General features: G+C 35.5%; 1 protein-coding gene across 1 annotated transcript in view; it reads left to right on the forward strand.

Annotated features, from left to right (window-relative positions):
• The first annotated feature begins 7433 nt into the window (after positions 1-7433).
• UFL1 (UFM1 specific ligase 1) overlaps positions 7434-24117 on the forward strand; it is a 32598-nt gene continuing 15914 nt past the window's right edge. The window contains exons 1-9 of the mRNA XM_008516047.2: positions 7434-7664; positions 8861-9006; positions 10074-10102; positions 10797-10894; positions 11436-11550; positions 13603-13733; positions 19479-19537; positions 21948-22094; positions 23396-23571. Coding sequence (XP_008514269.1) covers positions 7588-7664; positions 8861-9006; positions 10074-10102; positions 10797-10894; positions 11436-11550; positions 13603-13733; positions 19479-19537; positions 21948-22094; positions 23396-23571 — 978 coding nt within the window. The 5' untranslated portion in view covers positions 7434-7587. The remainder of the gene's footprint in view (positions 7665-8860; positions 9007-10073; positions 10103-10796; positions 10895-11435; positions 11551-13602; positions 13734-19478; positions 19538-21947; positions 22095-23395; positions 23572-24117) is intronic.

The following is a 24117-nucleotide window of genomic DNA, read 5'->3' on the forward strand; positions in this document are numbered from 1 at the left end:
AGATGCTGGAAGGAAGAATGTTAGCTTATATGCTGTGTATTTGCTGACCCTGTGAAATCATTTGGAATTGCTATGGTCAAAGAGATGTAGAGCAAGATAATAAATGTTTAGTCCATGTAAAAATTACACAGAAATATAGTAACTACGATGAATAAATAACATCATAGTAAAGTATTGGCAATAACATCTCCCTCATAAACAAACTCCATCTGCTTAAAATATAAGCATAGGTTTTAAGATTCGAAGAAACAAATTAATTTAAAAGAACACAAGAATAGCCTTAAAAGTTTGTAATGATATAGCCTGTGTAACTACATCTGAAGACATTTTCACCTTTCGCATAAACTAGGATAGATGTCAACTACTCTTGATTTGGGCACTTTTAGGAGCTTGGCCAGAACTTACTTTCAGAATGGAATTTAGGAAGGTGAATTTTAGAGATGTCAGCTGTGGCTCTTGACAACTTCCAGATGTTGTCGCTGCTGCTGCTATGGTGTGGCATCTTCTACAAGTCCTCAATTTCTTTATGATGTATAATCTTGTTGGTGTAATTAATAACTAATACATAGAGAAACAAGAGGAGGAAGAGGAGAGGAAGAGGAAATGGAGAAAGGAGAAGGAGAAAGAGAAAAAGAAAGAAGACACAAGTTCTTCCTGGAGATTTGAGCCAATCTCGACTTCTTCTTTGCTTGCCAGGAAGCACAGATACTAAATATTTCTTTAGAATGCATTCCTGTGACTATTACTCTACACACCACTGCCTTAGCAGTGATACAAGCTGACAACAAATTTCTTTAAATCACCTTTGTTGAGGAAATAGAAGAATTTTCAGCTCCCTTGAGAATGAGGCCCAAGCACTGACAAGAACACTAACTTGTTCCGTTGCAAATTTGCTTTTTTGCTATTTTTGTCTGGGCGTTACACAGTGGAGAAGTGTACACAGGAAAGCAAGTGATGCCCGGAGCTAAGAAATCTGGCTCTAAATACAGCATTGTGAAGGAATTGGGGGAAAAAAAAGCAAAACCAGAAAAGGCTAGGATAGAATTTGTTCCCTTGGAAACAAAAGAATACTTATTGCTTTTGGAATAAATATATATATTTATTTATATATATATATTTTGTTTTCACAAAAATGTGGCTCTAAAATAAAATTCTGACAATATAATCACAAGTGACACTAGTGAGGAATAAATGAGGGGCTTAAATATATAGAGAACTTTATAGTTTACAAAGTATGTACATGCATTTAACTCCATAGGTCAGACTACTAAAATTATGTACCAATCCGAAAGTGATGTGAACCAGAAGTGATGCCAGTTATTGCTTCGCTGATGAAGGTGAAAAGTCACAAAGAGCAGAAACCGGCTCCCTCACTCCCTAACAAAACCTACAAATATCCAAAAGGTATTTTAAACCTCATTTTGGAATAAGAAAAAGAAAAATATAGGAAAGCTGGAAATATCCTAAAATAAATTATTAAATAGATATCTTTGTAGGACTTGAATAAAGAAATTGGTGATTATTAGGAAACAGTATGAGTTCCTTAAGAGCAAATCTTGAAAGATTTACTCCTTCTAAGAATGATAAATTAGAATCCTGGAATAAACAAAGTGGCATTCCATGATCTCTTCCATAAACAAAAAGAGAAATACGGCATTTAAGACAATCATACTCAAAGGTACATGTTAACCTTCTTTTATAAAATAAATGAATCAGACTGTTCAATTATCTCTAGTGTTCCCTCTAGCTCTAAAATTTTTAAAATCTTGGATCCTAATGTATCAGTGTCCCCAGCTTATCACAGATATGTCCTTGATTCATTCTTAATAAATTTTACTGACTTGAATGAAGACTCAATCATATTTATTAAATTTATAGATGACATGATGTCATAATAACAATGTTGAATGCACACATTTAATTTTTGAAATAATCTCAACCAGTCAGAACAGTTTGTTCTTCTTGGTATTCCCAGGGCATCCCACTAAGTGTGGCATATAGGAGACCTCAAACACTATTTGTTGAAAGAATAAATGAACGAATGGGTCAAAACTAACAAGGTGAAATTCATCAAATAAAATTAATTTGCTCAGGTACAGAGTAGACTAAACCTAGTTTGATAGCAATTTAGATAAATACCAGTCAGATACAGTTCATTAACAGCTCAATTTAAGCCAAGAGTTCAATTAACAGAAGTACAATATCTACGGAAATTAATCTCACTGTCATCTGCTCTAGTCAGACTATGTGTAAAATACTAAATTTCTTCTGGTCATCACTTTCTAAAGCTGATATTGGCAAACTAGAGTTCAACAAAAGAGGGTAGCCAAGATATTTATAGGTCTTGTCAGGAGATATAATTGAAGGATCTGAGATGTTTAACTTGGAAAAAGAAAATAGGAGGGACATGCTTTGAATATTTAGAGAGTTGTCATGGGAAAGATATATTAGAGTCATTCTGTGGATTACCCAAGGAAAGAATATGAAAGCTACAGATCTTGCTTTAGTACAAGGAAGGAATTTCTAACAGTTAGATCTGTCCAAAAATGGATTAATATACCTTGCACAGAAGAGAACACTTCATCATTTTAAGTGTTTAAGCAAAAAGTAGATAATCTGCCAAGGCATTGAAGAGAAATTATTACTGTACTTGGATATTAGCATGGCTGATCTGAAGAGCCTTTCCTGCCCTGATATTCTGTGATTCTAAGACCCCTGAGTGTTTTGCTGCCTACCTCTTCAACATCATCATAGTCTCTCTTTTCGTTGACTTTCTTTTCATTTAATACCTGATCAGGTCTCTCTTTGTTCTTTCTCCCATTATTCTCATTTGCTCATGAGGTAGTCCTACAAGCTGACTTCCAATGCAACCATAGCAGAAAAAAAAAATCCCCTCTTAAAAGTCACAATCTCTTTGCTCTAATAGCCAATGGGCTTGCATTTATTTTCATTCTCTTTGACTCTCTAGAGGTATTGTTAACTATTCTATCTCCTACACCTCTTGCTTCCCTTATTTCTGTTTCTTAAATTTCATCCTCTTTTTCAATGACCTTTTTTTCTTTTTCCACACATGAATCATAGTGGTTTCCTAAGGCCTTGATGTTTTCATGTATAGGATTTTACTGCCATTTTTGATGGTGGGATCAAGGTAATTGTTAAATCTCTAATTACAGTAAGATAATGTCAGCAATGTAATTAACACTGTTCATGTCTTTATGATTTCTCTACAATGGCAATTAGTAAATACTGACTTGTTTAACAATACCCATTTTGCAGTTGTTTGATTTTATTTTCCTAGTTGAGTTGGAGAAAGTACTTCAAATTTTATTGTTTTGTTTTCCTGGTAAACAAGGGAAAATGCTTCAAATTTTATTAAAAGAAGAGTTTATCTTGGAGGAAACTTACAGGATCACATCTTACATCATATCAGAGAAAGCATCAACCCACATTACAAATGTCAGAATATTTGATTAGCCTTTGAATTTAAAATGAATCTGAGGATGGTGTCACAGTCACATACCTAGTGTAGCTGAAAGGCCGTGAGTCCTTGCCGCAAAACGTCCATGTCAAAATTTGACTTAAATTTGTAGACACAAGTTGTTATAAAAGTTTCTGGACAATTGAAGCTCTATTTTCCAAGTCTACACAAAGCTTGCTCTTAAAAGGAATCTCTCGTCTCTTATTCTATAGCCGTTTGTGCTGTTTACCATTATCCTATTCATACATTATATTACTTACAAGTATAGCCTCTCCATTATTAACATCCCCCACCAGAGTGGTACATTTGTCACAATTGATGAACCTACATTAACACATCATAATCACCCAAAGCTCATAGTTTACATTAGGGCTCACTCTTAGCGTCATACTTTGTATTGGTGTGGCCAAATGTATAATGACATGTGTCCCTCATTCTAGTATCATACAGAGCATTTTTAGTGCCGTAGAAAGCCTCTATGTTACAGCTATTTCTCCCTCATCCCTCCCCAACCCCTAGCAACAACTGATCTTTTTACTGTCTAAGTAGTTTTGCCTTTTCCATAATGTCATTTAATTGGAATCAGACAGTATGTAGCCTTTCAGATTGCCTTCTTTCACTTAGTAGTATGCATCTAAGGTCCCTCCATGTTTTCTCATGGTTTAATAGCTCATTTCATTTTAGTGCTGAATAATATCCCATCGCCTCGATATATCACCATTCATTTATCCATTCACCTACTGAAGGCAATCTGAGTTGCTTCCAAGTTCTGGCAATTATCAATAAAGATGCTATAAACATTCATGTGCAGGTTTTTGTGTGGACATCAGTTTTCAACTCCTTTGGGTAAATACCAAGGAGTGTGATTGCTGGATTGTATGGTTAAGAGTATGTTTCGTTTCATAAGAAAGTGCCAAACTGTCTTCCAAAGTAGCTGTACCATTTTGCATTCCCACCAGCAATGAATGAGAGTTCCTTTTGCTCCACATTCTCGTCAGCATTTCGAGTTGTCAGTGTTCTAAATTTTGGCCATTCCAATAGGTATGTAGTAGTGTCTCATTTCAATTTGCATTTCTTTGATGACATAACGTGGAGTATTTTTTCATATGCTTATTTGCCATCTGTATACCTTTTTTGGTGAAGTGTCTGTGAAAGTCTTTGGCCCATTTTTTAACCAGATTGTTTTCTTATTGTTGAGTTTTAAGACTTCTTTGTATATTTTGGGTAACAGCCCTTTACCAAATGTGTCTTTTGCAAATATTTTCTCCTAGTCTGTGGCTTCTGTTCTGTCCTCTTGACATTGACTTTTGCAGAGCAGTTTTTAATTTTAATTAATTCTAGCTTATCAATTATTTCTTTAAAGCATTGTGCCTTTGGTGTTGTTTCTAAAAAATCATTGACATACTAAAGTCATCTAAATTGTCTCCTGTTATCTTCTAGGAGTTTTATAGTTGCATTTTACATTTAGGTCTGATCCACTTTCAGTTAATTTTTATGAAGAGTGTAAGGCCTGTGTCTAGAGTCATTTCTTTGCATGTGACTGCCCAGTTGTTCCAACATCATTTGTTGAAGACTATCTTTGCTCTATTGTATTGCCTATGTTCCTTTATCAAAGATTAGGTGACTATATTTATGTGGGTCTATTTCTGGGCACTCTATTCCATTTTATTCATCTATGTCTATTCTTTCACCAATACCAGACTGTCTTGATTACTGTAGCTTTATAGTAAGTCTTAAAGTCAGGTAGTGTCAATCATCCAACACTGTTCTCCTTCAATAATTCATTGGCTATTCTGGGCCTTTTGCCTCACTATATAAACTTTAGAATCAATTGGTTGATATCCACAAAAGAACTTGCTGGGATTTTGATTGGGATTGCATTGACTCTTTAGATCAAGTTGGAAAGAACTGACATCTTGATGATATTCAGTCTTCCTCTCCATGAATATGGAATATCTCTTCATTTATTTAGTTCTTCTTTGATTTCGTTTATCAGAGTTTATACTTTTCCTTGTATAGATCTTGTACATATTCTGTTAGATTTATACCTAAGTGTTTCATTTTGGGGGCTCTAGTGTAAACGGTATTATATTTTCAATTTCAAATTCCACTTGTTCATTACTGGTGTAATTTTACCTAACTTTAATTAATTTAAATTTAAATGGCATCATCTGTCTAGTGGCTATCATTTTAGACAGCACAAGTCTAACTTCTAGAAAATATAATCATGAATTATTCCTTTTTTATGAATTATTCCCTTTTCAGGCACAAATGTAAAAGTTATTATTGTACCAAAGTGTAATGCTGCACCAAAACATTTACACTGACTTACTCATTTAACATTTCTGGAACATACCAGGCACTATGTACTAGTTGTCATACTAAATGCTAATGAGCATTTAGGAGCTCATACTACTGAGCGATGCAGTAAGTAAAATTTACAATATAATTTTGTTTGCTATTAGAGACATTTGACTAAAGAATTGTAGAGACACAGCATACAGAATAACTGCAGCAATTAAAAAAGGTTTCAATGAAGAGTTTCATTTAAGCTGGGTCATCATGGAAGAAAAAAATTACAAAATAAATGGGGGTAGGGTGGAGTGAGGAAGAGGACAGCCATTCCAGAAAAGATGGAGTCTGGAAAGGGTGCATCTAGGATTCAGCAAGCTTCTCCACATGTTGTGCGCAGCAGCAGAGGATGCTGCTGGAAAGCAGATTCCAGACTGATCATGAGAGTTTTAGATGGTAAGTAAGAAGTTTGGATGCCAAGTGGTCACATAGTACATTATGCTTTTCCTATTGTTATAATTTTTATACTTTATAGTAAGTACTTTTTTAAAAAATTTGCTTTATGTAATTTATAAGTTGTTTATGGCAAGATCACGTCTGCCTTATCCACCACTGTACTCCATGGTATCTGATAGAGGATCAGAAAGTAATTGTTATATGAATGAATGTTTCTGCTTGTTCTGAAGCTTGATGCCCTTCGGAATCATACCACACACCCTCTGACTTCCGGTGTTCCACTTCTTGGTTGGCAATCACACTGCCAAACAGTGTAGCTGTTTGGTAGCAGTACTTAGTGACAGGTTTTATGAATGTTTCCTGCAATTTAAATAAAGCCAGGATCTTTACTAGACAAGTACATTTGTGGCATTGGATTTGTGTCACTAGAATAAGATATTGAGATGGGAAAGGAACTGAAATACTCCCCTATATCAACTCTACCGGGCCTACAGTTAAAAGGAAAAAGAATTTTTTTTAAGCGAAGAGCTGAGGTATAAAAGTAAAAGGGAATGAGAAAGGTACTCCAAAGTAAATATCTACTTTTTACTGATTTAAACGTAAGAAAAAGCAAAATAAACGTGCCCCTTGCTTCCTCCATTTCATCTGTAGCCATATACTCTTATTACCTTATGTTCATCTTTCTTCATCATTTGATGGAGCTAACCTTCCACGTAAGAGAAATAGGAAAGGCTCTAGACCACATGAAAGCAATTCCCAGCCTCTAGGGTATCCGAATTATTCATGTTTATGCAAACAAAATACAAAGTAATTAACTCTATAGCGTAGCCCACTTGTCTCCCAAAAGGTACATCTCTCCGAGCCCATGTAAAAACTAACATGACTTCCGGTACAAAAGGGACTGCTCCTTGTTCACAGGGCATGCTAATTGCAGGCATAGGCACATCTCCTGCCCACCCCCTCCCGCAAAAACCAAACGGAGGACAGAAAAAAAAGGAAAGTGGTTAATTTGATTATCACTACGCCGCCGAAATATTAGGGATAAGGCACACAAAAACCTAAACTAACACTTTGTTAACTTGGTCCCGCCTGCATCCCAGCCGCAGCCTTGCAGAGACCTCGCGGCCGCGCTAGGAACTCTTCCAGCCGGGCTCGCACCGCGGAGGACACGCCTCTCGCCCGGGGTGGGCGGGGCTGCGACTCTTCCGGCCCGCCCCCTCCGGCGCGGGGTGGGCGCGTTTGGAGAATCTGCGTGAGGGAGGAGTCTCTTGTCCCTCCGCGCGGCCCGTTCCGTCCCGGCTCGCGCTGCCTTTGGGTTGACGTGTCTGCATTTCCTCGGCGGCTCAGCGACTAGGGCCGTGATGGCGGACGCCTGGGAAGAGATTAGGCGGTTGGCGGCTGACTTCCAGCGGGCGCAGTTCGCCGAGGCCACACAGAGGTGCCCGACCCTCCCTCTCCGTTGTGGAGTCCAGAATAGACCCTGGGCGGCCATGCCGAGATCTGAGGCCGCAGATCCCTGGCCCCGGGCCTTCCCAGCCCCTGGCACCGTTGCCGCCTCCTGCCACCTCCCGGAGCCTGGATTGCGGTTCCGAGTATAGTTCTCGGAGGGGAAGCCTGAAAGATGCTAAACCCCGGAATCCCCCATCCTCGCCCCAGCTAGGTGCTGGCGCGCCCCGCCCCCACGCTGACGGAGGCTGGTGACTTCGAGCGAAGGGTGTCCCTCCTATCCGTACTTAAACGTCATCACATCACTGTGGCATCATTAGCTCTTGTACACTTCCTGACCTAGAATGAGCTTGAAACGATAGGCTTACCCCAAAATAAGTACTTTGCAGACACTATGTTGACTCTTAAAATATTTTGCCTTTTTGTCCGCCAGAACAGATGTACTAGGCCAGACTCGTGGTCCCATCTGTCATTTTTAGGGACTCACGGACACTGATATTTCCCACAAACACACTAACCTTTGGGTGATGTGTCTGGAGCACCATAACTCTGCTTTTTTAATATTACAGAACACATGTACTGCTAATAGAATTCTTTTTTTATCCGTTGACTATTTCTTGCTCACGATGTTTTTGTTTTTTCTGGTGCCTGTATTATGTACTTTTGAGAGCAAACTAGGGCACATACTGAAGTGCTTAAGTTAACTAACAGTTGCAGGTTTACCTAGGCCAGATTTTCTGTTTACAGACCAATTGTATGAGTAAGGCAGTTATACACTTAATTTAAAAGAAAATTCTGGGGTTTTCTTACTAAAGTTAAACTGGAAATTGAAGTAAAAATAGGGCAGGTTTTTTTCCTCCCTAGATTATATGCCTTCACTTATCTACTCAGATTAGAAGATTAGAAGCAGGCCTAGATGAGAGAGCAAACTTGAAATAGAATGATTTGTACCAATTAAGTACATCGTTTAAGTGCGTGTAAACCTGCTTACTGCCAAGAGTTTTTTTTTTTAACTTGTTGATTCAGTATTTTTTACTAATAAAAGATACAGATTTAGTGGTATAGAACCTACTCACTCTTTAGCCTAACTTTTTTAAAAAAGCCCGTTTTCATGCATTGTGTTGATTTTATTGAGCGCCAAATGTATCAAGTGCATTTTTAAAATTGAACTTTCCTTGTTTCCCTCAGATTGTCAGAGCGGAACTGCATTGAGATTGTGAATAAATTGATTGCTCAGAAACAGCTGGAAGTAGTTCACACGCTTGATGGGAAGGAATATATTACTCCAGCCCAAATTAGTAAAGAAATGAGAGATGAGCTACATGTCAGAGGTGGTAAGTAACTCCTCAGTTTTTTTCTTCTGGTTCTTTGATAGGGAAAAAAAAAGCCCTTAAAACCATAATTAATAAATTATTTGGAGGTTATAGGACACCCATCTCAATTGTTAATATGATAATCAGCCTTAATATTTTTAATAGTTTTGGGTAAACATGATCATATAACTTAAATGAAGTCAAATATTGTCACTATACAAAATAGCACTCTTTATTATTTTGAGTTATGTGTTCTATGTGTGAATTAATACACTGTTTCTTGTCACAGTTTGTTAATTTATCTCATGACTCAGGGGAGCTGCCTGTTATTATGAAGAGGGAACAGAGATTTTAAAGAATTAGTGATTTTTGAAAATCAAGGCTATACTACTCTGCCTGTTTTTTTGTTTTTAAACTTACCTGTAGGTATTTGCAAATTAGGAAACAATTCAGTATGGATGCTAAACCTATATTGTAGGAAATGCTGTTACAAGCACACCAAAAAGTTTTTGTTTTCCTTTGTCTTTTTAAAATTTGAACAACTATTGAGCAAATTTGAACATAATTTGATTAAAATAGAAGCAACTATTAAAACAGCTCTTCATTAGATGTTATCAGATATACCCTTGGTGTGTGTTTTTTTTATCTTCCTGCATTATGCTGATAAAATAGTAGCTATAATTTGAAATAGTTAACAGATTTTCTTTTGCTAATAGGTGGAAATCTACCAATTTCAAATAATTGAAAAAAGTTCATCTGAATTGAGTTGTTGTTATCTCTTTGGTCACAGTAGATAAACTGTGAAGGGAGATAAATGCCCTCCACAGGTCTGGCCAACTTATGTATCAGTTGATGCTGGTAATTGGCCTGATGTGAGAAATGGAACTTTGAAAATAAATTATTGCCTATGTCTTCAGTCATGAAGACTTATACAGCTAATGGTTTGTGTTGGAAGACATTAATTATTGTGGCTCTATGTCCTTTGTAGAAGGAGGCCTTTGTCCAAAACAAATCTGTTGGAATTTACAGTTTTTGGCTGATGTGTACTCACACGTAATTTAAACTAAATGAATATCTTTTCTTTAAAGGTCGAGTAAACATTGTTGATCTGCAACAGGTAAATTTTAAATTTATAAATTTTTTTCCTTTGATTTCTGAGTTTTTGATACTACAAATTTTTTCAGTGCCTTAGGTATGCACAAATACTGGTATCATATTTTGTGTAATGTTTGTGAAGAAATAGTGATATAACCCTCACTGACACATTGAATCAATTTAGGAAATTCTGATATATTGAATTGACTTAATAAGTTCTTCTTTCTCAGTTGACTTGATTATTCTTTTTTCGTTACCAAATAAACTCATGGTTGTCATTTTAAGTAATTATAGGATTTATGTAATTTGGGAGAGAAAAATCACTAGTTTCATCTTTACTTGCTTTTAGTGTATGGAGGTAATAGAGTAATATAAAAAAAGTAGAAGATATTTTTAGAAAATATAAATGCACATTTCATCAGCAAGGTACACTAAATACAAGAAGCTGGTGAATCTTGTGTGAAATGGTGCCTGTTATATGAAAATGTAACTTCTTAATATAAACTTCCCTAGCAAGTGAAAGTATAATTGTTCAGAAATGAGAACAAATAAGCAAATAGCCTCTAATTTATTTGACCAAGCCTTTTTAAAATATTTTAAAGCAATTTGAAATTCATCTAAGAGTAAGTTTTTGAAAGGATAGTTCTAAATATAAAATTTTGAACTTAAGAAACAGTATGAACTTATCACTAATAGAATTTGTATTTATTTTCCAGGTGATTAATGTGGATCTGATTCATATTGAAAATAGAATTGGTGACATTGTTAAATCAGAAAAGCATGTTCAGCTAGTGTTGGGACAACTGATAGATGAGTAAGTACAATATTTAAGAGCACTTTGTTGGGTTCCCTTTTTTTTAATAGTGTTTATTTTTAAAGTTATAGCAGCTGTGGCCAGTTCAACATTTTTGTTTAGAACTCCTATACTGCGGATTTTCATTATAGGGATCACTGTACTTAAAAAGTAAGTGCTTAATTATGTGGAATACTTGGAAATAATATAAACTTTGATTTTTTTGTTATCTTAAAGCAACACAGAACGTAATTTTTACAGTCTTTCATATATGATCTTAGCTATGAAAGCAAATTTGCCACAAATATTAATGAAAAATGACAGCAGAATTTTCATTATTAAAAAAAAATTCCAGCATTTATCAGTTGATTAACCTTACATTTAGTTACACTGATAGGAAAAATAAAGTTCTCAGAATATGAGTAATGAATGATGTTTACCTAAAAATACCCTTTGTGTTACTTTTGGGACATACCTTATTGCGACAGAAATTAAATATAAAAGATAGAGGAAAATCGTTATCCTAATTGCTTTTCCTTTTTTTTTTTTTTTCAAATATTAGGAACTATTTGGATCGATTAGCAGAAGAGGTAAATGATAAATTGCAAGAAAGTGGTCAGGTAACCATATCAGAACTGTGTAAAACCTATGATCTTCCTGGAAACTTTCTGACACAGGTATTTTTTCTTAATAGTATAATGTGTCTTTTCAGATAAATAAAGAATTTTGATGGAAGAAAAGAACTGGACTTTCTTACCATTGATCTTTTGCAACCATTTGCTCTTGATGTCATAGCAATATATTTTGGGAATACTTCTTATACATTGCTGGTTCTGAGGAGACCATTCAGAAATTATTATAATCTTCCTGAACCCAGAGAAACCGTAAAAACAATTAATAGACTAAGTTCTAGACCTGCTTTGATATATTAGCAAGTATACCATAAGTGCATAGGTTTATTCAGTGCTTTTGATATCAGCTATACAGAAACTTTAACCCTGATATCTACAGTTCTGATTGCGCAGCTATATTTTAAGAAATAACTGATGAAGATTATAATTTAGAGCGGGTGCTGCGGGCATCTTATGGGGTAAATGTCAGGGATGCTGCTAAACAGCCTACAATACATAGGACATCCTCCCCAACAAAGAATTTTCTTGTCCAAAATGTCAATAATACCAACGTCTTTTGATGTGACCTTTTTTCTTCTCTAAACTGTCAGTGTGATAGGAAGAAGAACCAAGGACTCTCTCATATTCTCTTAATTTTAGGTACCTATGTCAATACTCAAATGTCTTGATTTATAATGTAATAACAGTGCTACCTGAAAATAGAGGCCATTTCCTTGTTTGTTTTTTCTTAAACTTGGTTGACATTTTAGAGTTAGAGAAGTTCATTCAATATAGTGAAAAGTGTATGAGCTTTGGAGTTAAACACACCTGGATTGGAATTTTGTCTGTGCCACTGCTTTGTTACTCAGCATGAGGAAAATTATTTCATGTCTGTTGTGCTTCAAGTTACACATCTTGAGAATAATTGTCTTTTCCATAGAGTTCAGTGAGGTTATATACATGGTATGTCTAGCGAAATGTCTGGCACAATGGAGGCAATCCATAAATGACAGTTTTGTTTTGTATTTACTGGAACAAATAAGGGAAAAGCCAAATCTCTTTTTAGGTATATATCACTTTAAGAAAATCCAGTTTACAAGAATTTACCAAGTCGTTATTGCATGAGATTAATTTATAATACAAACAGATTTACTCACCCATTTTAAGAGAGTGATTTCCTCTGATTGCATCTAAAATAACATTTAGAGTAGAGATCTATTTTACATAGCATTTCAGGAGCCTAAGTTCTGTTTTAAGTGAGCAAATATATGTTAATCACCGAAGGTCAAAAAATGCATTTTTAAAACACTTCTAAAAAATGTCAGAACAAATCCACATGATTTCTTATAAAACTGTGCTACTGATACATTTTGGAAATATATATGGCTTCTTAATACTTTCCAATTCTGATTTTTTTTAATATCACAGGCAATATTCTAAAAGCTTATTAAGAAGTTGTTTGAATGGCATTTTTCTGTACCATTCAAGTACCAGCCAGGCTGACTTGAGTAGGTTTAACTTATCTTGGGATATGAAATGTGTCCAGACACATACCTGACCCCAGTCATTGTGTAGCTGTGGAGAAGTACTTTGCTGAGATTACCAAGAAATCAGGTTGTCTGCCAGCGTAGACCTCTGGGCACAGATAACTTGTTAATGTTTGCATCAGAGAAGATAACTTTTCAGGTCTTGTGTTTCCGTAGGTTGCAGAATCTTGGAATAACATTTATTTGTCTCTGTTAGTGTTAGAAGCTCCAGATAGGATCTTCTCCAAGACCCATATATATGTCTTAACTGTCTATATTTCAAGCTGCCTATATCTAGAAAATTGGTTAATCAATCATTTTTATTGTATATTAAAAATAGCCCTTTTTAGCATTTGCCCATATCAGCTATTTGATTCATTCAGTTCTTGGCTCTGCCATGAGATTATGAAGTTTCTGAGATCCTGAATCTTCATTTTAGCTTATAAATCTTGTGAGTTTATGTTTGTTGAAATTTGTCAATCATATGATTAATGTAACATCAGCATGCAGCGTTACTTTAGTAAGACTATACAGATGTATATGTGTAATTTTGTTCTTTCAAAATAATAAAAATTTGCATCTTTACCCCCAGGCGCTAACTCAGCGACTAGGTAGAATAATTAATGGACACATTGATCTTGATAACAGAGGAGTAATATTTACTGAAGCTTTTGTAGCTCGACATAAAGCACGCATCCGCGGACTGTTCAGTGCTATTACCCGGTAAGCATGTTTTAAAGTATGTATATTTTCACATTTCTTTGATCGTGATTTGCATTTTTTTTTTCTAGCAGCTTTTTTCTTTTTAGCAAAATCTCAATCAGGATCCTAGTTCATTAAACAGATAGAGGAGAAGCTTCTGTGAGATAGGAATAGGGACGCCCGAGCCCTAGAATGTACCGAAACTCTTTCCAACCAGAATCTCCTTCCCTGCTCTACCTTCACCACCCTCATGACCCCAGATGTACTTCTTCAGAACACCTGAATAAGTATATAAGGTGACCCTAGGCTCATGGAAGAGCATTCCGTTTAAAATCAGAAGTCCTTGGGTCATAGCTCCATCACATAGTAACCATGTGACCTTGAGCAGATGAGTCAGTCACCTAACTTCTTTGGGTCTCAGATGAGACGAGATGATTTTAGAACCCTTTTAACTAAATAAATTCTATAATTCTAATGAATAACAATATTACTTTCAAAATCACGTTAACTTTTCTAAAATAAGAACTTCTGAAATGTTTGGAGCCTGTGTGACAAACTCCAGTGTGGAATTAAGAAAGCCTACATTCTCAATTATCTCTTCTCTCCTGTGTCATTAACTTTATCTCAGTAGTTTTTGGGTCCCACCAACGTTTAGATATGTCCAGATTTCTCCCATTTTAAAACTATCAAACCTCTCTCAACCCGATATTCCACTCCAGCTACCATCTTGTTTGTTCCTTTCCTTAAAATGAACCTCAAGAGTTGATGTCTACATTTACTATCTCAGTTTGCTTACCTTCTGTCACTTCTCAGCTCACCCATCTGGCTTCTACTACTTACGTAGTAATGATGTCAATATCATTAAATCTAATGGATGCTGTCTGTCCTTATTACTTGACTTTGCAGCGGCATTTAACTCTAAGTACGTCTTCCTTCTTGAAATGTTCTCATTCCTTTTTTTTTTTTTTAACACCAATATTTACTGGTTTTTTTGTATCTCTTTTGGGTGTACCTTATAAGTTGCCTTTTCTGGCTCTTTCTCCTTTCCCTAGCCTTTAAAGTGTCAGGCCATCTTTTCTTCTCAGTCCTGCACTGCCTTCCTAGGTGACTTTACCTTTCAAATTTCAGATTCATACTACCTACACAGCATCTCTGTTGAAATGTTTTACAAGTGCCTCAAATTCAACATATTTAAAATAACTCATTACCCCTAAGCTATCCTGACCCCCCTCCACCTGAGTTTATCCTTCCACTTGGGTTTCCATTACCAGTAAATATTATCATTCTGTTGGTTTTGCCAGAAACCTGGGAGTCATTTCTTTATACCATCCTCTCTCACTCCTCTTTCCTAAACACGAATTCTTTTGAATTCTATATTCTAAATATTTACGTAATCTTTACTTCTCTCACATTGCCATTCCCACCACTTCAGTCCATTTTTTAACTGGACTGTTTTAGGAGCTTCCAAACCAGTCTTCCTCCTTCTGCTCTTACTACCTTCCAGGCCTTTTTTTTTTCGGCAAGGAAGATTCACCTTGACCTAACATCTGCCACCAATCTGCCAATCTTCCTCTTTTTTTTGCTTGAGGAATATTAGCCCTGAGCTAGCATCTCTGCCAGTCTTCCTCTGTTTTGTCTGTGGGATGCAGCCACAGGATGGCTGATGAGTGGTATAGGTCCACACCGCTGGCACAGAGCACTCCAAACTTAACCACTATGCCACCCACAGGGCTGGCCCCTTCCAGAACATTTTTTACATGACAGCCACAGTGGTTTCTTTTTGTCATTCAACAAGGCAAAAACTTTTATTGAGCACCTAATATATGTAGGGCCCAAAAGACTAGAAGGTTAGAAGGGAGAGCTTGCAACCTAATGTAACAACTTTATTTTTTCTTTCTTTTATTTATTTATTTTTTTGTTTGTTTTTTTGTTTTTCCTTTTTCTCCCCAAAGTCCCTGGTACATAGTTGTATATTTTTAGTTGTGGGTCCCTCTAGTTGTGGCGTGTGGGATGCCGCCTCAGCATGGCCTGATGAGTGGTGCCATGTCTGTGCCCAAGATCCGAACCGGTGAGACCCTGGGTCGCCGAAGCAGAGCACGGGAACTTAACCACTCAGCCACGGGGCCGGCCCCTTTTTTTTATTTTTTAAATAATCTCACACTTGGAGAAAAATTGCAAGAGAACCTTTTGTTTCTGTCCCATTTGAGAGGAAGTTGCTGACGTGATGTTCTGTCACCGTAAATACTTTAGTCTGATGTCCTGCAAGTAAGGCATTGTCCTATATAATTATAATAGAAACATGAAAATCAGGAAACTGACATTGACATATTACTGCCATCCATGCCTTGGATCCCATTCATGTTTTACCAATTGTTCCAATATGTCATTTATAGAAAAAGATCCAGTTCAGAATCACATATTGCCTTTAATTGTCATGTCTCCTTAGTCACCTTCGGTCTGGAACACTTACTTGATCTTTCCTTGACTTTTATGCCCTTGATGCTTTCACAGATCACAGGCCAATTACTTTGTTCAGTTTTGTTTGTCTGCTCTTTTTTTCATGCTGTTATTTAGGTTATGCATCTTTGGCAGGAATATCACAGAAGTGATTCTGTGTTCTTGTCATTGAATCCTACCAGGTGGCGTACAGTATAGATTTTTCCACTTACTGATGATGTGTATTATAACTTCTTAATAATGAGATATCTGCTGATATCTCAGAAAACTACTTAAGTTTCCTTTATAATTAAGTATTTGTGGAGAGGGTCATCTGAGATCATGTAAGTTATTCTGTTTTTCACCAGACTTTCAGTTTATTCAATTATTTAAATCAGTATGAACTCATGGTTCCCTGTTTTATTCATTGGATTATAATCTGTTACTATTATTATTTAGGTTTTCAGTTGGCTCTGATTTAGCTAGTGGCAGTCCCCTCTGGCTGACTTCTGTGTTCTTTTGACATGTCCCCATCATTCTTGAAGCACTTCTTTTCCTTATGGCATGACAAGAAGTTCCAGGCTCAACTCATACTTTGCCTGTCCTAACCATGGAATCAGCCATTTCCCCAAGGAGCCCTGGTTCCTTTTAGTATAGTATTTAGAAACCAACATCTGGACACTAGATTGCCTATTGCTATTTGGTTGTCACTGCTCCCAAGCCCTCTCAGCAGACAAGCTAAAGGATACACATACACACACATGTGTATACCCCTCTACATATCGGTATTTCTGTATCTTTATCCATGTCTATGAAAATCCATGAGTTCACACTGATAACCTCCAATTCCCTTCTCACACTTTAAGTTTCTCCTTTTCTATATTTGTAACTTCCCTCTCTGTGAGAAACCTAGCTCCCATTATCCTTAATATATTTACTCATTTGATTAATTTTCCTTTATGTAACTGATCTCCCATTGCTGCTACAGCTCTCTTCCCTCCTTACTCCCCATAGGCTCTGTCACCTTGCACCAGATCACTTCTCTAACACAAGAAACTGATAATGGTGGTTGTTTGTGGAAGAGGAACTGGGTAGCTGAGTGATAGGAATGGGGAGGAGTCAGTTTTGTAACTTTTTTGTACCCTGTGCATTTCTTACTGAGTCACAAAATAAAAACTGAAAATATATTTTTCCTATTGACAGATATTCCTCTCTTTTCTTTGACTAATTATTGTGGTGAGTGTAGTTATCAACAGGTTCAGCAAATAGTATTTTTCTGAGTCATAATAGATAGCCCTGAGTAGTTTCTCTCTATGGAGGTATTATCAAACCATGAGGGCAAAACAAATTCTGAGCCTCAAAAGTTGTTGCTAGGCTGTGTGGTTTCTAGTTAGTTCCATGTAATGCACCATATCTTCATATTTGCCTCTTAAATATAAGGAACCATCCTACTTTTCTGGTCTGACTTCAGAGAAAACACCTGTATCTCTGATTAAAAAATGATTTATATTTATTGTTATTATAGGTAGTGAAAAAGAAGAGCAAGAAGTAATTAGTGAAAAGACATATGTAGGTATACTAAACTAAATTATATTCCAAATTGAAATAAAAACTCAGCACCTAAGTTTTATTGTACAAAAAAAAGCTAGAACTTTTGTGCAATTTAATTAAACATTTATTGAACACCCACAATAAGTTGTGCACCCAGAAATTTTAAGATAAAGTCCTTCAGGAAGCCCTGTACATTTTTGTAGGGATGTGTTCAGGTAAAAGGGAAAAGAAAACACACAAAAAAAAACAAAACATGAGAAGATTGTGGGAGTTATAAGATAAACAAAAGAGAACAAACTTCACAGAGCACCTAACTGGACCTCATTGGTTTGGGGGCTCTTAGATAATTTAGCTGAAAAATGTGGGTAAAACAATTTAATAAAAACCAAATTGATCCCTACAAGAATTTGGTAAAAATAATAATTTAGTCAAAAATCCCCAAATACAAGGACTTTTAAATATCAGTTCATATTTAGACAACTGTTTCTGGTCTCCCAAGTTTGTCATGGAGAAAATTTATGACTTCTTAAATAATCAACAATAGGGGATCAAGTAGTTGGAATAACTTAAAAGTCTCTTGATGATATGCATAAAAATAAAAAAAAAACACAGACTAGACCTAAACCAGAGAATAGGCATAATTGGCTTAAAATGAATACGGGGAAAAATTGTCAAAAAAAAAAATCTAGATCCTTTTCTTTATAGTTTTCTTAAAAATTGTTTTTTAAATTATTTTAAACGAAAGGCACTCACAGGCCTCTGCCCAGAACTAATGAAAACATATGTATAGACAAAGACATAGATGAAAATGTTCATAGCAGTGTTATTCATAATATTCCCAAACTGGAAATAATCCAAATGTCCATCAAGTGATGAATGGATAAGCAAAGCATCGTATATCCGTACAATGGAAGGCTATTCAGCAATAGAAAGGAATGAATATTGATTCATGCCTTATCATGTATGAACCTCAAAAACATGCTTAAGTGAAAGCAGCTAGACACAAGATACCAAATAGTGACTCCATTTATATGAAATCTCTAGAAAGGCAAGCTTACATAGAGGCAGAAAGCAGATCAGTGGTGCTCTAGGGTTAGGAGTGGTGGCAAGAATTAACTGCAAACATCTATGAAGGAACTTTCTGGATAATAGAAATGTTATAAAACTGGATTTGTAGAGATGGTTGCTCAATTGTATACTTACAATTGGTTGGATTTATGATATGTAAATTATAGCTCATTAAAGCTGTTTTAAAAAAGAAAAGAAATCATCGTCATTACAGAAAATACTAATAAGCAAAAAAAGAGCCTTATAGATAGATCCCTCCCTGTCATCCACCCAATCGGGGAGTATATCATTCTAGATTCCTTTCAGGACATGTATGACTTCATTTTTCTTCAAAAATAGTCATATAACATTCACTTGACTATTCCCAGATGGAGAAAGAGCCTCCCAGACAGAAAGAATAGAATGAAGAAAAACACAATAAAGGGCAAGGCGCATAGTCAAGTATCACTAAATCTGAGATGAAAATTTGGGGGGAAAGTAAATTGATCCTGGGTTGAGAAGACAGATCAATTCCCTTGGTATTTCAGTAACATAATTCTGATTAAGGGAGTAAAATTTGATGCAATTTTTGCCTTCATTTTTTTCTTTTAAATTAGTTGGTATTTTTCATAAACTAATTATCCTAGTTATTTTTTTAATTCATGAATATGTGTAACTCTATAACAAGTAAGAAGGTTTTGTTGTGTTTTTTTTTTTTCCCTTTCCATAAAGGCCTACAGCAGTGAATTCTTTGATTTCAAAATACGGATTTCAGGAGCAACTTCTTTACTGTGAGTTTGGTTTAAATTATATGTCACTTATTTAGCTTCTGAATAGACTATTCATGTAAAAGTTACTCTTTTTTTACCTCTTTTAATCTTAAAACTTATGTGACTAAAATATTTTTGGTTGAAAAGTTTCTATCAATTTTCATGTATTCATCTGTTATACGCACCAAACGTTTAGTGATGACTACCCCAAGAGGAGTGAAATGAAAAAAAAAAATTATGTATGGGTATATATAAAATACTGTTATACATAGACATAGAAAGATTTGAAATTGTGGGATTAAGAATAACTTTCCCTTTGTTTCTAACAGATTTTTACTATGTTTTCTAATGTGAAAGTAAATACTGTTTGTCTAGAAAATTTTCAGAGTTTATAGCAATAAAAATATTTTCTTAGCATTGAAACAGCATAGTAATACCTCCAAAATAGTCTTGGTTCATTGCCTATTTTGAGTGTGATTTGTGAAGCTCTTAATGAGGTTTTGAGGGGTTTTTATAAACTCGGATGGAATAATTTTTGAAAGCAATGGCCTGGGCCAGCCCAGTGTCACAGCAGTTAAGTTCACATGTTCCGCTTCTCGGTGGCCTGGGGTTCATCGGTTCGGATCCCGGGTGCGGACATGGATCCTGGGTGCAGACGTGGACTGCTTGGAAAGCCATGCTGTGGCAGGCATCCCCCATATAAAGTGGAGGAGGATGGGCACGGATGTTAGCTCAGGGCCGGTCTTTCTCAGCAAAAAGAGGAGGATTGGCAGTAGTTAGCTCAGGGCTAATCTTCCTCAAAAAAATGTAATGTCTTAATCTTTCAACTCAGATATCTGTGCAAATATAAGAATTAAAATGAAGAATGGAATAGAAATTCAAGCACAGACTCAAAAATTAATTTTCATTCGCTATGCTTTTCAGAATATAGAATTAAATTTAAATTTTTTGTTTAAGACAAATTTAAAATATGACTATTTTGGAATCTACATAATTGGGCTTGGTGGGATTTCATTATAATGTAAAGTTCTTCAAGTAATAATTGATAATTTGATAACTTTGGTCTGAATTTAGCATGGATTTGTGTTGGACAGTCACACAAAGTTTAAAATTATGTGTTGCAGTCTATTGAGAAATCTAGACTTTTCTGATGTATTCTAATTTACTCAGCATTGAAATTCTTATGTAAACTAATTTTTATTTCTGTTAAAAGCTAATTTTCATAAACCTTTCTTTGTGCCAGGAATCTTTTTTTTTTTGAGGAAGGTTATCCCTGAGCTAACGTCTGCCACCAATCCTCTTCTTTTTGCTGAGGAAGACTGGCCCTGAGCTAACATCTGTGTCCATCTTCCTCTACTTTATATGTGGCATGCCTGCCACAGTGTGGTTTTGATAAGCAGTGGGTAGGTCGGCGCCCAGGATCAGAACTGGCAAACCCTGGGCCTCCAAAGCAGAGCACGCAAGCTTAACTGCTGGCCAGGAGGCCAGCCTCGTGTGCCAGGAATCTTTTGAGTGTACTTGCTGATTCACTTAGAAATAACTCCTTCCTATCTACTTTATCTTTTTTTAGGGGATTTTGATATTTAAAACAACAAAATGTTTAGTTAGATGTTAATGGTTTAAATGAAAAGCATAAATCTGGTGTTAATGGCAGTACTATCCAGTTCTCAGACTGACATCAATCTTTTGATGGTGGTGATGTTTAGTTGATGTTTATCCAGTGCTTATTATATGCCAGCTACTGTTCCAAGCACTTTATATGAATACAGCAATCTTATGAGATAGCTATTATTATCACATTTCATGGATGAGAAAATTGAGGCTTAAGAACCAATTGTCAGCCAATAGTTGGTAGAGTTGCGTTTTGGACTTAGGCTGTCTGCATCCAGATCCGTCCTCTTAACCATGGCATTATGTTTCTCTTACAGGTAGTGTTAAAATGTATTGCTTCAATTTAAACAGTGGAAATGCAATAACATAAAAATTTCCATGGCTTATTTCACACTGTTGATTCTGATATGGTCCAGGTGTCTTGATTTTTCTAAATATGAGAAATTGAAATTGGTAACACTAGTGGTTGTGCGTTATCTATTCTCAAAGTGTTTAGTCATCCAATTTTAAACAAATCATGGGATAGATAATGGCATGTTGTTTCTTTTCCAGAATTACTCAAACTGAAAAATTCAATGTTAATATTAACTAATTTGAGCACCTTTAGCTAGTTACCAGAATTTCCTGAATTTATGACCTGAGTATTCTAAATGTCAGGAAAGTTTTTTCTAAAGTATGATGTCTTTATTTATGCAATTTAAACTTTAACTTGTTTTTGTAAAGGATAAGTATAACTAAATTATGACATAGTAAAGTATATTAACTTTCTGAGATTTATACCTGGTCTGATTTGTTTCTATTTGTTTGCTTTTGTTTTAAGCTGTGCTTGAGGAACTTGTTAATAGTGGACGATTACGAGGCACTGTGGTTGGTGGGAGACAAGATAAGGCGGTTTTTGTTCCTGACATTTACTCCAGAACACAGAGTGCTTGGGTGGATTCCTTTTTCAGGCAGAATGGCTATCTAGGTAACTATTTTTTTTCTTCGAAGCTGAAGCTTCTTCCTGACACTAAACACATTTTTGGAAAGTATTGTATTATCTTCAGGAGTACACACATACTTTAGCGTTGGCCAGCAGACTATAATGATCCTCTTTGAATGTAAAAGTAGTCACGCCACAGGTTTTCGTGGGTCTTGGAACTGAGTTTAATAGTTATTGAACAATTGTAATGTATAAAAAGCAAAAGCTGGGATTGATTGTTACCAAACTTCCAGTGATAACGATACTATTACAACTTCAAGTATTTTTTAATTCATAAAAAGTAATTATATTTTTTATGTCTTACATTTTATGAAGTTGTCCAGTTTTTCAGTTACATAATCTTAGAAGTATTTTGTTGGCTCTCAGTTTTACAATGTTCACTTTTACTAGTTATTCAATACTTGAGAAACATTGAAGTTATTCTATATTCTGTTTCTGAGGTTCTGTCATTTGGATAAAGTAGATTGATTGAATTTAGTCATTAAAACAATTAGCAAATATGTATAAATATGTAGCTGACTTAATTTGATCAATTTCACAAACCAAGTTAAGCCCTGTAAGAGATCAGTTTCTTTCTCAGTAATAAAACTGTAAGTCTAGTGTTCAAAGAGTTTAAATATACACTAGAATACTGGGCTTGGCTTATGTTTTCTTGACTTTCTGTAGTGTACTTTTCAGTTTCTTCAACCGTGGACTGGGATTAGAATTTTGTTCTAATAAATTTTCTTAAATTATGTTTATTTGGGGATACAGAGAGGATGGTAGATATCTCCAGTAACTTTAATGGCTTTAAGTTTGTCTCAGTTTTTTACTTTTGTTTTGTATGCTAAATCTTTTAAGAGTGTAAATTAGACTGGAGAATTACTTTTTCCTAAGTTGTCTGATGAAACATTTGAAAAATAAGTTCCATTCCTTTAGTTAACCATAATTAGCAAAATAAGTTCCAGTTATTGTTTCTTTGCTTAAATCATTACATTCTCCTTTTCCCCCATTTCTGCTTTTATTGCTCCATAGTTCTCATGTTTCCCTTGACCCCGCAATTGGAGAGGAGGTGACACAGCTGGGATTAAGGACGTACTTGAACCAATTTTTCTACAAATATGTTTCATAATAAAACTTTAGGAAGGTGACATAAGCAATAGGCTGTGGCACATTTCTCTGCTTTATTCTTTAAAAAATAGTAGAATACAGTGTATTCACAAAGAACAGATTTTAGTAGAACTTTTTCTAAGATTTCTAAAAAGTATGAATGACAATTCTATTCCAACTTTATGGTGTATTTCTAGAATTTGATGCTTTATCCAGACTTGGAATCCCAGATGCTGTGAGCTACATCAAGAAAAGATATAAGACTACACAACTCTTGTTTTTGAAGGCAGCGTGTGTTGGTCAAGGACTTGTGGATCAGGTGGAAGCGTCGGTAGAGGAAGCCATCAGCTCTGGAACGTGGGTTGATATTGCGGTATGTTTTATCTTTTTCTTCATAATTTTTTCTTAAACCAATGACAACTGATATATCACTAGTATATGGCCATTTTAAGAATTATGATACATAAAGAATAGTCTTGGCTTTGTAGCCAAATTCTAGCGCCATTGTTATAACAAAAATAATCTTATTTTATGCTTAAAGACTTTTTAGCTTTGAAGTAGTGACCTTTTATATATGGATAGTCAACATCCAGAATTTTGTAAATCTCGAAACAGACGAGCAAACAATATAGCACTCATATTAATTTTGCCATACAGAAATTCATGAGACTTCTCACAGTCTTATCCAAGCATTTACAACTTTACTGGCGTCAGGCATTATGTAGCATTTGTTTATCCCTTATCCCTTAATCTCTGCTAATGTGTTAACACAAGCTGCTTTAGCACTGATAGTGTTCTACTTCAGTGTTCAGTATTGACCTGCCTTTATTATGCCAAAAAGATTAGTGTAGGTGAAGAGACAGAAAGAAGAGGCCAATCCATTATTTACTTGTCAGGGCCCAGACTCTCTTTTTAAAAA

Source organism: Equus przewalskii, chromosome 9, assembly GCF_037783145.1.
Source record: "Equus przewalskii isolate Varuska chromosome 9, EquPr2, whole genome shotgun sequence".
Lineage (NCBI taxonomy): Eukaryota > Metazoa > Chordata > Mammalia > Perissodactyla > Equidae > Equus > Equus przewalskii.